This window comes from Poecilia latipinna, unplaced genomic scaffold (assembly GCF_001443285.1).
Source record: "Poecilia latipinna isolate Pla-1442-1.1 unplaced genomic scaffold, P_latipinna-1.0 Scaffold757, whole genome shotgun sequence".
NCBI lineage: Eukaryota > Metazoa > Chordata > Actinopteri > Cyprinodontiformes > Poeciliidae > Poecilia > Poecilia latipinna.
Window position 1 is genome coordinate 398,323 of NW_015113373.1, and position 13,191 is coordinate 411,513.

Genomic DNA, 13,191 nt, shown 5'->3' on the forward strand with positions numbered 1-13,191 from the left:
CAATATCACCAGACCCTGAAATTAGCTCCATCATCACCGTTAACCATGGTTCCGATCCCTGCAGACGAAAAGCATCCCCAAAGCATGATGCTGCCACTATCATGTTTCACTGCAGACAGTGTAGCGATACAGTTTTAGTTTTTGTACTCTGTGCTTTTCATCTAGAATGAAAAAGCTAATTTTTTTTTTTTTGCAACAGCAAAATGTTCCTTTATTGGTTTTTGAACGTTTTAAAGTTTAGATTAAATATGCATAGATCTGTGGGTTGTGTCAGTAAAACTCAAAACTTTACATTTTGATGTGACAATTTACTGATAAAAGAACAAATATGAATTCATATAAGTCACATGTATTTGTTGTTGTTGTTTTAGACTTTTAATAAAAAACTATTAGTCATCTTCATATCAAATGTATGACCTAAGCAAAAATTTCTTTAAATAAAATGAAAGCTTTTATTTTCCTCCAAACAAAAGGACGGTTGCTGTTGGCTTCCATTTTTGACAAATACAATGAACAACATTATTCAGAGACACAAGCTGCAGTTCATGCAGCAGTAAAACAAAGCCTTATGTGGGAAAACACCACATTCTGGCTTCTGTGGGTATGCCATTTCTGCTGTTATGAAGCTATGGACCACAAATTATGCTTCAGTGCAGAATTTAGCACACTCTCACTATTGCAATGGCCAGCCTTTCCTTTTGCTAGAATATAATAGAGATTATAAAGAAAAATATAACCTCTTTGGAATAACAAAAATAAATTTATTTCATTTCAGGAAGACATTTAACAAGGCACAAGAGTTCAGCTAAGCTATGCCATTTATCCACATAAATTTGACTTAGTAATCAAAGCAGAAATGTATTTGAAACTCTCTGTAACACTGTTGTATTTTTAGACTCTAGCTAAACAACAACATCCACAGCACACACACAGAAACATGGCATCACTGCTTCATGGCCACTAAAGCCATTACAAAAATAAATATAACATGTTTCCATGCAGGTGTGGAAGGAAAAAACTACTGGCAAATGAGAGTCTACACATTTCTTTTGTAAAAGTCGTCATCGTTGCCATTGGGAATACTGATTTGAAACTACATTTCATCACTTAAGAAGAGTCAAGAATCCCAAAAAGTAAGAAACAGCCACGTTAAGCAGCCAAACAGTATCACTGAGGACAAACACGCCATCAGAACAAGCCAGTGAAATGAATATGGTGCCCTAAGTGTTTTATTTTGTTCAGTTGTTGGCACAGACTCAAACGTCTTAATCCTGGGCCGTCGCGACTCAGAAGGGGGTGATTGTCAGGACGTAGATTTTTTAGATTTCCTGATTTTCTTCATCTTCTCATATCTCACCGTCTCACCCTCCAAAGAGGAGAGTTCAGAAATCCGGTGGATGAAAGAGCGAGGGGCTCCGATGATTGGGTCTGAATAAGTCTGGGCTACATGAAGACCACCTAGAGAAGGTTTTGGGTTGGAGAGAAACACAAATGAAAATAAGAGGTGAAATTACAAGCAATTTATGCTACAGTGGTTAGCATGCTAACATAAAAAGCAAACATCACATTTCAGAGACAGAAAACCTTGCTTAGGTAAAAAAAAAAAAAAAAAAAAATTACAATTTCAAAAATGTTCCACCTTTAATATTACCCATGAACAAGAACAGTGGTAAATTATTTAGCGTCAGAGCCAAATAAAAAGAAAATAGCTTAACCTTTCTTCTAACTACATATAATAATTTGCTTGGAGTAACTCATTGTCAATTTTTTTTAGAAAACTCATAGTCGGATGGATTTACAGAGTTTGAATGCCATGACAGCATCCACAAAATGTAATTTCAATTGGCTGATTTTGACATACTCAAAATATTAAGAGTAAAACATGGAACGATTACATGAACAGAAATTGGAATTTCAACTGCTTCCATCCACAGCTCACTGAAGTAAAATATTCTCGTTGCTGGAAGAAACAGGACTGCTGGCAGACGCTTTATGCCCATCAGAGTAGCAATAAAGGTCAGAAACAAAGTGGGCATTCTTCACTATTCTTAGTTCTTTTTTCATTCTACTTTTTATCTCAAGTGGACATTCCCACAGACGGATGGGGTTCTCCACAGGGAACTTTTAAATCCCAGAGTTGGGTGCCGATAAGTTAGGTCTCTGCTCGGACTTCCTGTTGCTTTGTTTTATGCCTAGATGTTTATATGATTTGTATGTATGTAAAGTGCTATACAAATAAAACTGAAATTGACTTTTAGCTGCTTTCTCGCCTTGTGTTTGTTTTCTTTCTGTTACTGTTTTTTTATGGATATTATATACAAGAAGCTTTTTGTCAACCTTGGACATGAAAATGAAGATAACTTTTGATCTTCAACTGCTACATCATACAGCCCCCCCAAAAAACTGTGTGGGGGTTTGCTGAAAACATGGCTCGCGTAGGACCACCTCTGTATTGGTGTCTCATCCAAACTTACTTTTCTGATCGTTTTTAACAGTCACCGGGGGAGTGTAGGTTGGATAATGTACTTTGGGCCTGCAGAACAGAACATAAGGACAGTGGAGGTGACACTGGGCTGGGAAATATCTAACACAGTCTTAGAAAGCTGAGATCAGACTTAGTTTAGAAAGCAGAACGATACCTGCTAAGCTTGCAGCTTTCCACTGAAAAATTGTTTTTGCCATTTAAGAATAAAGTGGAAGGTGAACTGAAGTTCACCTCAGAGATTCTAGGGTCTGCAACCTGTTTCTCCGGAGCCGCAAATGGCTCTTTGGACCCTCCATAATGGCTCTTAAAATTTTGGCTAAAACAGCGAAGAACAAACACATTAAAAAAAAACAAAAAAACAAAAAAAAAACATACATATAATATAGAATATATTTCAATTTGCTTTATGTTATATTATATTGTTTTGCACTTTATAAATTCTGCATTAAATTTCCACAACAGAATGACACAAACAGTGATTTATTATCTCGTCACTACATTAGAAACTAAAATTTTCATTTTTTTTTTTGCTTGAATAATTTTCCACAAACATCAACATTCTACTGAAAAAACTGTTTACTGTTTGGTTTCTTTGTTTTAAAATCTAAAAACAGAAACAAAATGTTTTGTTTTTTAATGTCCACAAATTTCCCATTATAGATATTTATTTATTTATTTTAATTAAGTTGTCTTTTCACAAAATCTGAAAATTTTCAGCTCTGAACAAGTTTTATTTGCTGTGACAAGATAAATGCAAACATGTATTAAATTGTAATGTCATTATTATTACATATAAATTACATATATATTACATATAAAATAGTTAAAAGGATATATATGTATGAGTTAAGGCAGACTTTTATTTATTCTACAAATACTGCCTTCTATAGCAATATCTATCGTCTAGTATAAATGAGTGTTGTGCAAGACTAACTGTATAATAAAACCTAAAAAACTAACTTCAATAAATTATACAAATATGTTACATGTCTTTAAATAATAAAAATGAACTAGGTAGAGCTGTTGCAGTTGTCTTATCACTTGAAGCATCCCATAAGAGACAAGAACTATAATTATTGCAATCTGTGCTACTAAGATTTTAAATATTTTTGGTGAAGCCAGTAGACAACAAGCCTCCTGGACTGGTTACCCCAGGGTGAAAAGTCTCCCTGAACGGATGCTGGGAAACTCAGCGGAGAGGCTCAAGGGGTGAAGTTTAACATGTCGATACTCATTGTTGTCTTTTCGCAGTGGAGGAACCGTAGTACTGGTCCTTTCTAACTTTGTACCTAATCGGGGTATGAAAAGATGACAGTTCAGTTTATTATAGTTGGAAAAAAAAATAATACAACAAACCAAGAAACAATCAATGATCTATCAAAATTGACCGGAATATTATTGGTGTGATAATAGCTCCATCTACTGGCAATGAGTTTGTATTGCAACTACAAGCTTCAATTTTTACAACAGCAATGGAACCTGCTCATCTCCTACAAAGCAGAATAGTGGAAAAATTATTCCTTACTTTCAGTACTCACATGTTTTCTCAGACAGGAAGTGTTTCCCAAAGATATCATGCCCTTGGTCAACATCCTCTGAAATCACTTTGTCCTCTTTATTTAAGTTTAGTTTCCTATATAGATGGAAGAAATTCAAATATCAGTTTACAAAAGCATTGACATCATTAAGAATTACGACATACATTTAGGTCTTAACCTCCTGACACCCAAGCTTTTGTTTAGTGTGCATTTTTTTAATTCTCCAAGTAACATGGGATTAGTGGGGCCTAAGACTAAAGACAAAACCCTGCTTTTAAATAATAATTAGTTTTTCTAATCAAACAATTTAATATCTCGTTAAAAGTAAAGAAATAAAGGTTCTTGTCTCTAGTCTGGCTTTATATATTGTTTCTATTTATGACTTCTTCATTTCCGAGTAGCCTTTCAGACCATGCTGGCATATAGCTTTCATATTATTTCAAATATCACATTTATACACCATATAAGGAAACGTTTTACAAGTCCAAGGGTTTTCCACCTCGCTTTAGGGAGTAAATATGTGCAAATAGATTTTACTTTTATGAAATGTGTTTTCTGTTCATTCTTAGGAGTCTCAATAGAATTAAGCTACCATGAATATGTGGGATTTTTCAGTTCTTTGTCATAAGACAAAATCAGTCAATACTTCCTTTTACCACCGATATGCAGAAGCAGCTAGCAATACGTAATGCTGTACAGGGGGACCAACCGTGACATTACGGTGTAAAGAAACATGCTAGTCAATTTTTTTATTTATTTTTTTGACAAATCATACGCCGTAAGGATTTATCTTATCAGTTTCCGAGACACACAATTGCTGATTATGCTTGCATTTAATTGCACTTGACGAAAATATGACATCTTACCCTTTACTTATCAAGCTGCTCACTAACGTGTTCTCGTTGTGGTTACCTAAAAAAAAAGAAAAAATGCTCAGGAAAGCTCGCTTAGCCTATATTTGGTGCATTTTGTTGAACACGATGACTCACTGTTTAGAGGCAGCACTAAAGGGAACTTCCTTATCTGACTTGGCCTTAACGCGGTACGTCCTCCAATCCCGAAGGTACTGTACGTTGGGTATCCAGGAGCAGGGCGGCCATACCTCAAACCTTCTTCTGATATGAAAACTTTGGCGGTAGGCATTTGGTAGGTCATCATGTTGGACCCTACCGCGGGTATTACCTTATGGTTAATAATTATATCTCTACATAATAAAAGGTTCGTTGATTCCAGCTATCCCTGAGCAGATGCTAAGCTGCAGCCCGCTGTAGTAAAAGCTCACTGCGTCACTATAGAAACACACATCAATCGCTCCGCAGCGGCTTTATTTCACACACACGAGGTGGACGGGATGATATTTATAGCACGGACTTAATCTTACAAAAAAAAAAAAGATTAAATCTGGGTATTTTTTTTTAAAACAACGAAGTAATTTGTATCTGTATTCCTAAGTGAGGTTGGGAAAAAAAACTGGGAGGTTTTGGATTACATAATTTAAAAAACCTTTTTTTTTTTTTTATTACAAGCATAACTACTTCAGTTCCAAGTCAATTTATTAATTTCGGGGATGTTTGATTTTTCTATTAACATTTATTTCCAATATAGTTTAAAATGTATGTAAAACTGTATTTGAAGTCACCTATATTTTTAATATTAAAGTCTATCAGCAATTCTAAGATTTGTTAAATTATGGATTTTTGGACCTGGATATTATTTTTTTAAAGAATGGCAGTACAGCTTCCTGCAATTTTTAGTCAGTTTATTGAAATGTCCAAAATGCATCTCAGACCCTTTTTATAGGTTGTAATGGCCAACTGCAAATTTGAGTTAAAAACTACAATTGCTGTGAGCCAATCAATTTTATTTTTGAAGAAATTGTATTCATCACTGTGCAATCCTGTGAAATCAATGTCCCAACTCTATTTTATTTAAATTAGATTAAATCCATCAACAGTTACAAATCAAATTTGTTCAAATTTTGATTTTTGGGAACTTAAATATGGAACCTCAAAGTATATTTGGTTAATGGAAAACTATATTCCTTAAAAACTAACCCATGACAAGCTTTGGAAGACAGGTAATGTCCTTGAAAAGAACTCCCAAAAATGGTATGTCACCATACAGCAAAGCAAGGCAATGACACAGATGTGAACGGGACAATTTTTTTAAACATGTTTTTATTGTATATTTTGAGTCCTTAGAAAACCTGAAAAGAAGAGAAAAAACGGCATTAGAGAGCAAACTCCAGGTAATGAACATAAGCAGTAATTGCAAAGATGTGGTTTCAGACATGGTTGGCTTATTAACAACTGATTTTCACCATAGTCGATAAGACGGGGAAAAAAGATTATGCATCATTGACCACAGCTGTTTTTAAAGATCTGTCATGGCAATCCTAAAACTTACCATAAACTTAGTTCATCCTTCGGATCAGCCTGTTGATCTGGTCCTCCCTGTTTCCAGCGTCACCTCCCTCCACAAAGTGTGTGGTCTTCTTGTTCATACCACCACGTGGCGATGACAGCTTGAATGGCCACAGGAAGTTGTTGGCCATCTTGAAGTTCTTGCCAACTGTGTAGATCTCATGAATAAGGTCCTCAATGCAGATGATGCCATATTTGCCTGTAGGATAAAAGACATTTTTCACAGCTACTCATTTCACTGAAAATACAGCAATTTTAAATACAAACTGGGTCTTTTTCAGTTTAATATATTGAAAAGCAACTTCAACTTTTTTTTTCTGTTGTATGAAACAAAATCAAGTTTTTCTCAGGAAAATTTGAATCAGTGTTTCAAGATCTCAGATTTGGGACTTTGGCATCAAAATAAGACCAAAGACACAAATATGTAGATGGTTTATAGAGTTGTGGAATAAAACCATAAGAAGCTTCCTAAATAAATAAGACTGGCAAGTGGTTTCAGATACAACTGGCTAAATTTGTTGGGGTTTTTTCACCAAAGTCGATAAGACGGGGAAAAAAGTGTACATCATTAACCACATTATGCGCCAGGATAACATGAAAATCAGAAATGAGATTGTGAAGATACATAGGATAGATAGAAAAGAATAAATGGCAAAAAAATGTCAAGTTGTGCGAGGGAAGAGATTCTTACCAAGAGGCCTTTCTATCAGAGCGTTGTCTGTGAGGGCAATACGCATCTTCTTCACTTTGCCATGGCCACGTTTGTAGATGAGCTCACGCACAGACTTCAGGTTGGGGTATCTGAGTATGATCAGAAAACAGTTGTAAAAGTCATGAACATAATTTCAAACAGCACTGAAAATTTTACACACTCATAACTATTTAAATATGTGGCTTGTGTTTAACTTGAGCTTAAACCTTTTAACAAGAGCCCAGTTGCCTTCTAAGAACACAAGTTCTTAGAAGTATTTAAAGAAGATGCTTTTCTAATACAATAAACAGTTCCCAACCCGGGTCCTCCAGCTCCAATTCCCTACATGTTTCAGATGATTTAAAGTTTCAACAGGTTTAGAGCAGTCTGCTATGACCTGTTCATTTGAGACGAGGCTGACGCAGAACATTACTAAAAAATTCAAGACAGTGGGCCATGAGAATTAGGGCTGCAGATCACCTAACTAAACGACTCTAAATCTAGTTAAAATTACTATGGCACATATATATATATATATATATATATATATATATATATATATATATACACACACACACACACACTTAAGTCTTAACTGCAATTTAAATTTAAACTGAATAATTGATGTGGCCCCTCCCAAGGATTAGAGATATCTAAGGGAGCGGTTCAGATTAGTGGAGAAAATTATTATTCTCTCTCATTTCTGAGTAGTCAAGGCATCTAATCCCCTGTCCACATACATACTTTATAACAAATTTTTTATCAAAAGTTTTACATTTCCTTTAGATCACTTTATGGATTGTTAAAGTACAAACCTTGGCTTATTAAATCCAAAATGCTTCATAATGCTAACAAAAAACCAAACCAGTAACTGGGAGTTAAGGCAATCAGAATGGCTTGGAATGCGGTTTCAGACAAAACTGGCTTAGTTTCAGCAAGTATTCACCATGGTCGATATGATGGGGAAAAAAGTTCAGCATCATTAACCACATTCCAAAATATTTTTTGCCTATGTATATATATATATATATATATATATATATATATATATAAAAAAAATCTATATTTGAACACTTTAATACTCTTACCCCCAAGCAATATAAGGCTCTGCAATCCTAAGCATGTTGATAGAAGCCTTGTTCAGCTTGACAAACACACCGTTGAAGATCTGGCGCAGACGGAGCAGCTGCAGAACCTTGCGGACCTTCGGTGGGACACCGTTGATACTAAAAACACAACAATAATAATTAGTCTTTGGCCCATGCCAACATTTAACTGTCAAATAGCAGTAGTGATAGTGGTTTCAGAAGGATATTGGCTAATGAAACTAATCTTTCACCATTGTCGATAAGTCGGGGAAAGAATGTTCATCATTAACCACTTAGTTTTGCATGGATTGCTTCTTTAAACACAAGAAATTTGGTGCTGCTCAATACATTTAACCATCTTAGCTTGCTAGTCAAGGTTACTTAAGGCTCATGAAATAAATTCTTTCCCTAAACATTTAATAATTCTACCAATAAAATGTATCCGATCATGGCATGATTGGGAGACTATGTACAAAAGTTTTTAAATTATTACAGAGCAATTGTGGAGATGATTTTTTATTTTTTTAGTTTGATTTTCAGGGAGGTTAACAGCTCCGAAATTGCCATTGGAACACGACTCTAAACCTAAAGAAATAACATTTGAGATGAACAAATCAACCCGAGGTTATTAATAATCACTATATTGCTCTGACTGCCCGGCCCTAGACATAATACAAGGAAATACATCATATTCCCCCTTTTTGACTTCCAGATGACCAGATATGCATTTTTCAGCCCACAACTAAAGCACAAAAGTTCACTATCAGTTTATAACTGCTTTAGCTAAAGAGGTGAATACTGAACTCACAAAACCAGACACAGGAAGAGAGAAATGAAAAAGTGGACTGGTAGAAAGCTAAATAATCTAATGATGGGACAGACTGACAAATACATCACTTTGTACACTTAACTAAGATATTAAGAAAAAGTTACAGTGCAGGAAGAAACAAAAGTTCATAGGACTTGTATAAAGCTTCTACCGATGGCTGAACTAATTCATGGTTATATTACTGGATGGCTCAACTGATCAATGGATGGAGGGAGCAGATGTAGATATTTTTTTTACATGAAAACAAGAAAAGCGCCCAATTAGGTTACCTTTAAAGTTACTTTTAGAAATATTTGTGAAAACCTAAATATGATAGTTTCTGGGATGGAGAATATATTTTTTAAATGCCAATTATTTCCCTTTTTTTGTATTCCCATACTTATCCAGACCAGAAAAATACATCAGTCCTAATCTCATCCCTGAACTTGCACAACTAAGTTTAAACTGATACAGTACAGAGTATAAAAATGAAAGCAGGCAGACCACACAGTGGCAAGTCTTCAATACATAGATACTCGACTGGCTTTGAGCAAGAACTGACCATGAACCAAAACAAACACAGGGAGAACAATTATTACAACTCCAGCATTCCATGTTAAAGTCAGAACATCATAACCATAGGAGCAACTTACCCTCTGATCCTGATAACAAAGGCCAGTTTGGGCTCAGGTGGCACATAGTAGTTCCCCACTTTGCGAGCCATACGAGACATGCGGATCTCACGCCTGTACATCTGCCTGTACTCCTTGTGGTACTTTTCAGCCCTCTTGTAGATCAGTTTCCTGGTCACCTTCCGGGCCTGAAATGAATGGTGATATGCTTAAAACGGTCCACAAAGCTACTTTCAGCCTTTAGAAAGCATAGACTACGTGAAGCAGTAGATCAAATTTACCTTCTTCTCCGCCAGCAGCTTCTTGACACGCATGGCCTTTATGGCGGCGTAGGCCTTTCGCCTTTTTAAAAGGCTCTCAGGGACCGACGGAACCTTTTTTCTGTCGGGACATATTATTAAAATTATTTTCGATAAAGGGGCACCATGTTCAGATTGTCCAACATAGCAGCAGCTAGAACGTTAAACGAAAGTATATCATTTACAATGCTGAAGTGCTAGCTAGTTAGCATAGTTCTTTACCGGCTTTCATCAAAATCCATATACTGACAACAAATGACTAGAAAAGACGTGTTGCTACATATATGTACTAAATTTCCAAATTTCCCTCATTATTAAAAAAGAAAAGAACATTTCTTGAGTGTTCAGAGACGAAATAGCAGCCATGTTGAACACTACTCTGCCAACACTATCTGCATAAAGTAGCCATAAAAACAAAAGTTAAAAGTCAGATTCTCCAGCAATACTTCAATAGTTTAATTGTACAACCCCTAAATTGCTCAAATAAGCAATTAAATATGGAGTTACAACCATATGATGACTGGATGTGCTTAGATTTTAAAACAGAGGAACCACTCACTCTGCGTCCGCCATTGCGATCACCGAGAAAGAGAAATCCTCATCTGCGCATGTGCCGGATAAAGGATTGTCAGGGTGCCTACTTGGGTGCCTGACTAAAACAAGTTTAAATTACGTTTTTATTACTATTGTTTTATGTTTGGAGTAGTTTTACTTAAGTCTGGTTTTATAGTTAATACTCTGATCTTCTGAAAAGTTATTTTATAAGATATTTACTGTTTGCTATGAATTATATTTTGGGGGCAGATTTTTACCTGAATAAATGAAATATTATTTGATGACATTTGATGATATCTATAATCAGTTTGTTATGTTTTTTTAAATAATACCATCTTATGTATTACATGTTATAAACAAATTACGCTCATGTATTGGCTCAGGTCAAATTATTTTATTAATGTTGATCTAGTAAAGTTAGTACAGCATTGCGAAACCAAAGTTTACTCGTATGCAACTCTTTTAAAAGTTTATCAGTGAAAAGAAACACACTTTTGACGCAACTCTGCAGTAAGCCCCTAGTTAGACCAGCAGAGGGCGCCAACATCTAATTTACAAAAGATTAATACACGTCTTCAGATTTTCAACAAGACGAGTAATAATAATAATAATAATAATAATAATAATAATAATAATAATAATAATAAGTCTATTATTATAGACTTTGCAAGGGATTTGGAACATTCTACTATTAGGGTGAGTGTCCATAAAATGAAGCACATATCAAATCATTTGTCAAAACAATTGCTCTTTTAAAGTTTAACCATAATTTAATCAGGCATTTCATGTACATTATATAGGGTTAGATTTCATTTCCCCTTGCTTCTGTAAAGTCACATAGAAATTGTTTAATTCAAATTCAAATCTAGACTATTACAGGGATATGAAAAACCTTAGAAGTGTAACTTCTGCAATAATATTGTAATATCAGTGGTTGATTAATCAGTAAGCATTCCGGTTTCTGTTTTGTTTTGCATTGTACTCTTCTATAGATGATTGATGAAGGAATTTCATTTTCAATTGTTGGCTGTCAGTTAGTTCCCTACAGGGAGACTGGACATCTGATAGGTCGATAGAGGTTGCACAACACTGAAATGATGTAAGCAAGAAAAAGAGGTGTCCTTGTGTCCTTGTTACATGAGAAAATGTACCGTAATTACTCCCTCATTCCACCCCACCCCCATCTGAGACATAATATATTTAGTTCCATTATCTGAGCTTCAAAGGTTTTCAGTGTGTAGCTGTTTTTAAGTAAGGCACACTTCTCACCATTTTCACCATAACTAGCCAGTGTGTGTATGTGATTGGTAAAGATTGATATTAGATGTTTTACATCCTGAGAGCAATCTAAAGGCCAAGCAGGAACTAGAATTGGTTTTCCTATGCTGCATTGTGTCACAAACACAGACATTTTTTATTATTTATTTATTTATTTTTTACCTATTTCAAGTCTTTATGGAGCTTTAAATGTTAGAGTCCTCAGAAAGACAGAAGTTTCTGACCAACCCCAAACACCAAATTCAGTACAAGTGTCTTATTAGCTAGGTGATAGTTAGCTAGAAAGCTAGCTATCAGCTAGCTAGTAAGCTGTGTTTCCACCACAGAAACTGACAGTTTTATGACAATTTTAAACAGTTTTCAAGTGGATATATTCAGGTCAAGTACAACCAGTATAAACATGTCATTACTGTTTTTTACTGGACCCTACATACAGTGAAAAAGCAAAGATAACCTGTGACAGAACCAATTATTTTCACTTTAATATTGGTCAAATCATTTAGTTGCTGATGTTGTCAAACATAGCCATGAGTGAACGTTGACAAACAAATGTGCTCATTTCAATTTTATTAAAAAAATATATATATTTAAGACCAACCCTCCAAAATTCTGTTTGTTAGTGTAGCCGTAGTTGCAGGGAAAAGGTTTACTCACAACCTTGTAGGGATAGATTTATTGCTATTATTAACTCTCATTCCTTTTGGAAACGGGTAGCAAACCAGGAGAGACAAATACTTTAACAATTGCTTAGTATTTTAACTAACAAATTTTCTTGCAATATAGTCTCCAAAATTCTGTAATTTCTCTAACTAAACAGAAAAGAAATACTAATTAGGTACCTCGAGATCGGTAATTTATTTTTAAGTGGTGGGGGATTCACACATATTTTTGTCCAATTATTTGCCTTGCATCATGCTGAGTGTAGTGTAGATAGCTGGCACTTCAGTTTGTCAGGCTCCCACTCCTATTGGGTCTGGCGTTGGATGGGTGGACTGAATAAATAGCGAGTAAGATGCGGATCAGAATGACATGAGATGTGGAGCAGCAGCAGCAGCTGAGAGGGTAGGAGACAAGCCATAGTAGCTGCTCGTTAGTCACCGCAGATCAGCGCTCAACAGGCAACCGGATTCTTAACTGAACTCTCTCCTTTTTTTTTTTTTTTTTTTTTTTACTTCTTATAATCTGAGCTCTTGCGTGCGCTCCTACACCACTTTCCTCTGTCAGCGCTCTGATCCAAGTTTTGTCGGTGAAACCCTATCCCTCTGCTGCTAACAGGTTGGAACAATTAAATCATTTTTTTTTTTTTTTTTTTTTTTTTTTTTTTTGCGCGTTTTTAATTTTTTTTTTTTAAATTTAAAAAAAAGCCGGGAAAGATGGAGTTTTACCGGCGGTGG

The 13,191-nt window shown here is 35.3% G+C and overlaps 3 protein-coding genes across 4 annotated transcripts in view; 1 reads left to right on the forward strand and 2 right to left on the reverse strand.

The window, feature by feature from the left end:
- Positions 1 to 1,202: 1,202 nt before the first annotated feature.
- Positions 1,203 to 5,342, reverse strand: cunh8orf89 (chromosome unknown C8orf89 homolog). The gene is made up of 7 exons (XM_015045966.1): positions 5,013 to 5,342; positions 4,890 to 4,935; positions 4,024 to 4,118; positions 3,636 to 3,774; positions 2,640 to 2,801; positions 2,475 to 2,533; positions 1,203 to 1,458 (listed from the first exon to the last, which is right to left on the reverse strand). Exons 1-7 carry the CDS (start codon positions 5,179 to 5,181, stop codon positions 1,304 to 1,306), a joined length of 825 nt encoding a protein of 274 aa, XP_014901452.1. The 5' UTR covers positions 5,182 to 5,342; the 3' UTR covers positions 1,203 to 1,303.
- Positions 5,343 to 6,193: 851 nt separating this feature from the next.
- On the reverse strand, positions 6,194 to 10,618 carry rpl7 (ribosomal protein L7). The gene is made up of 7 exons (XM_015045969.1): positions 10,524 to 10,618; positions 9,947 to 10,046; positions 9,687 to 9,853; positions 8,226 to 8,363; positions 7,138 to 7,247; positions 6,430 to 6,645; positions 6,194 to 6,229 (listed from the first exon to the last, which is right to left on the reverse strand). The coding sequence occupies exons 1-6, from the start codon at positions 10,535 to 10,537 to the stop codon at positions 6,437 to 6,439; spliced, it is 738 nt and encodes a 245-aa protein (XP_014901455.1). The 5' UTR covers positions 10,538 to 10,618; the 3' UTR covers positions 6,194 to 6,229; positions 6,430 to 6,436.
- Positions 10,619 to 12,674: 2,056 nt separating this feature from the next.
- The window catches only part of rdh10a (retinol dehydrogenase 10a), a 20,086-nt gene continuing 19,569 nt past the window's right edge, over positions 12,675 to 13,191 (forward strand). Inside the window, exon 1 of one of the 2 annotated variants that reach the window (XM_015045968.1) lies at positions 12,675 to 13,110. The gene's annotated coding sequence lies outside the window, so the exon portion shown is untranslated. The remainder of the gene's footprint in view (positions 13,111 to 13,191) is intronic. The other variant, XM_015045967.1, reaches the window with a different exon arrangement.

Coding starts and splice junctions, on each gene's coding strand:
- cunh8orf89 (XM_015045966.1), bottom strand. CDS start 5,181: ATGATGACCTACCAAATGCCTACCGCCAAAGTTTTCATATCAGAAGAA. Junction 3,775..4,023: donor CTTCCTGTCTGAGAAAACAT/GTGAGTACTGAA, acceptor TACCCCGATTAG/GTACAAAGTTAGAAAGGACC. Junction 1,459..2,474: donor TGTTAAAAACGATCAGAAAA/GTAAGTTTGGAT, acceptor AACCTTCTCTAG/GTGGTCTTCATGTAGCCCAG.
- rpl7 (XM_015045969.1), bottom strand. Junction 8,364..9,686: donor TTTGTTATCAGGATCAGAGG/GTAAGTTGCTCC, acceptor TTGTGTTTTTAG/TATCAACGGTGTCCCACCGA. Junction 6,646..7,137: donor TCTGATAGAAAGGCCTCTTG/GTAAGAATCTCT, acceptor TTTATCCTACAG/GCAAATATGGCATCATCTGC.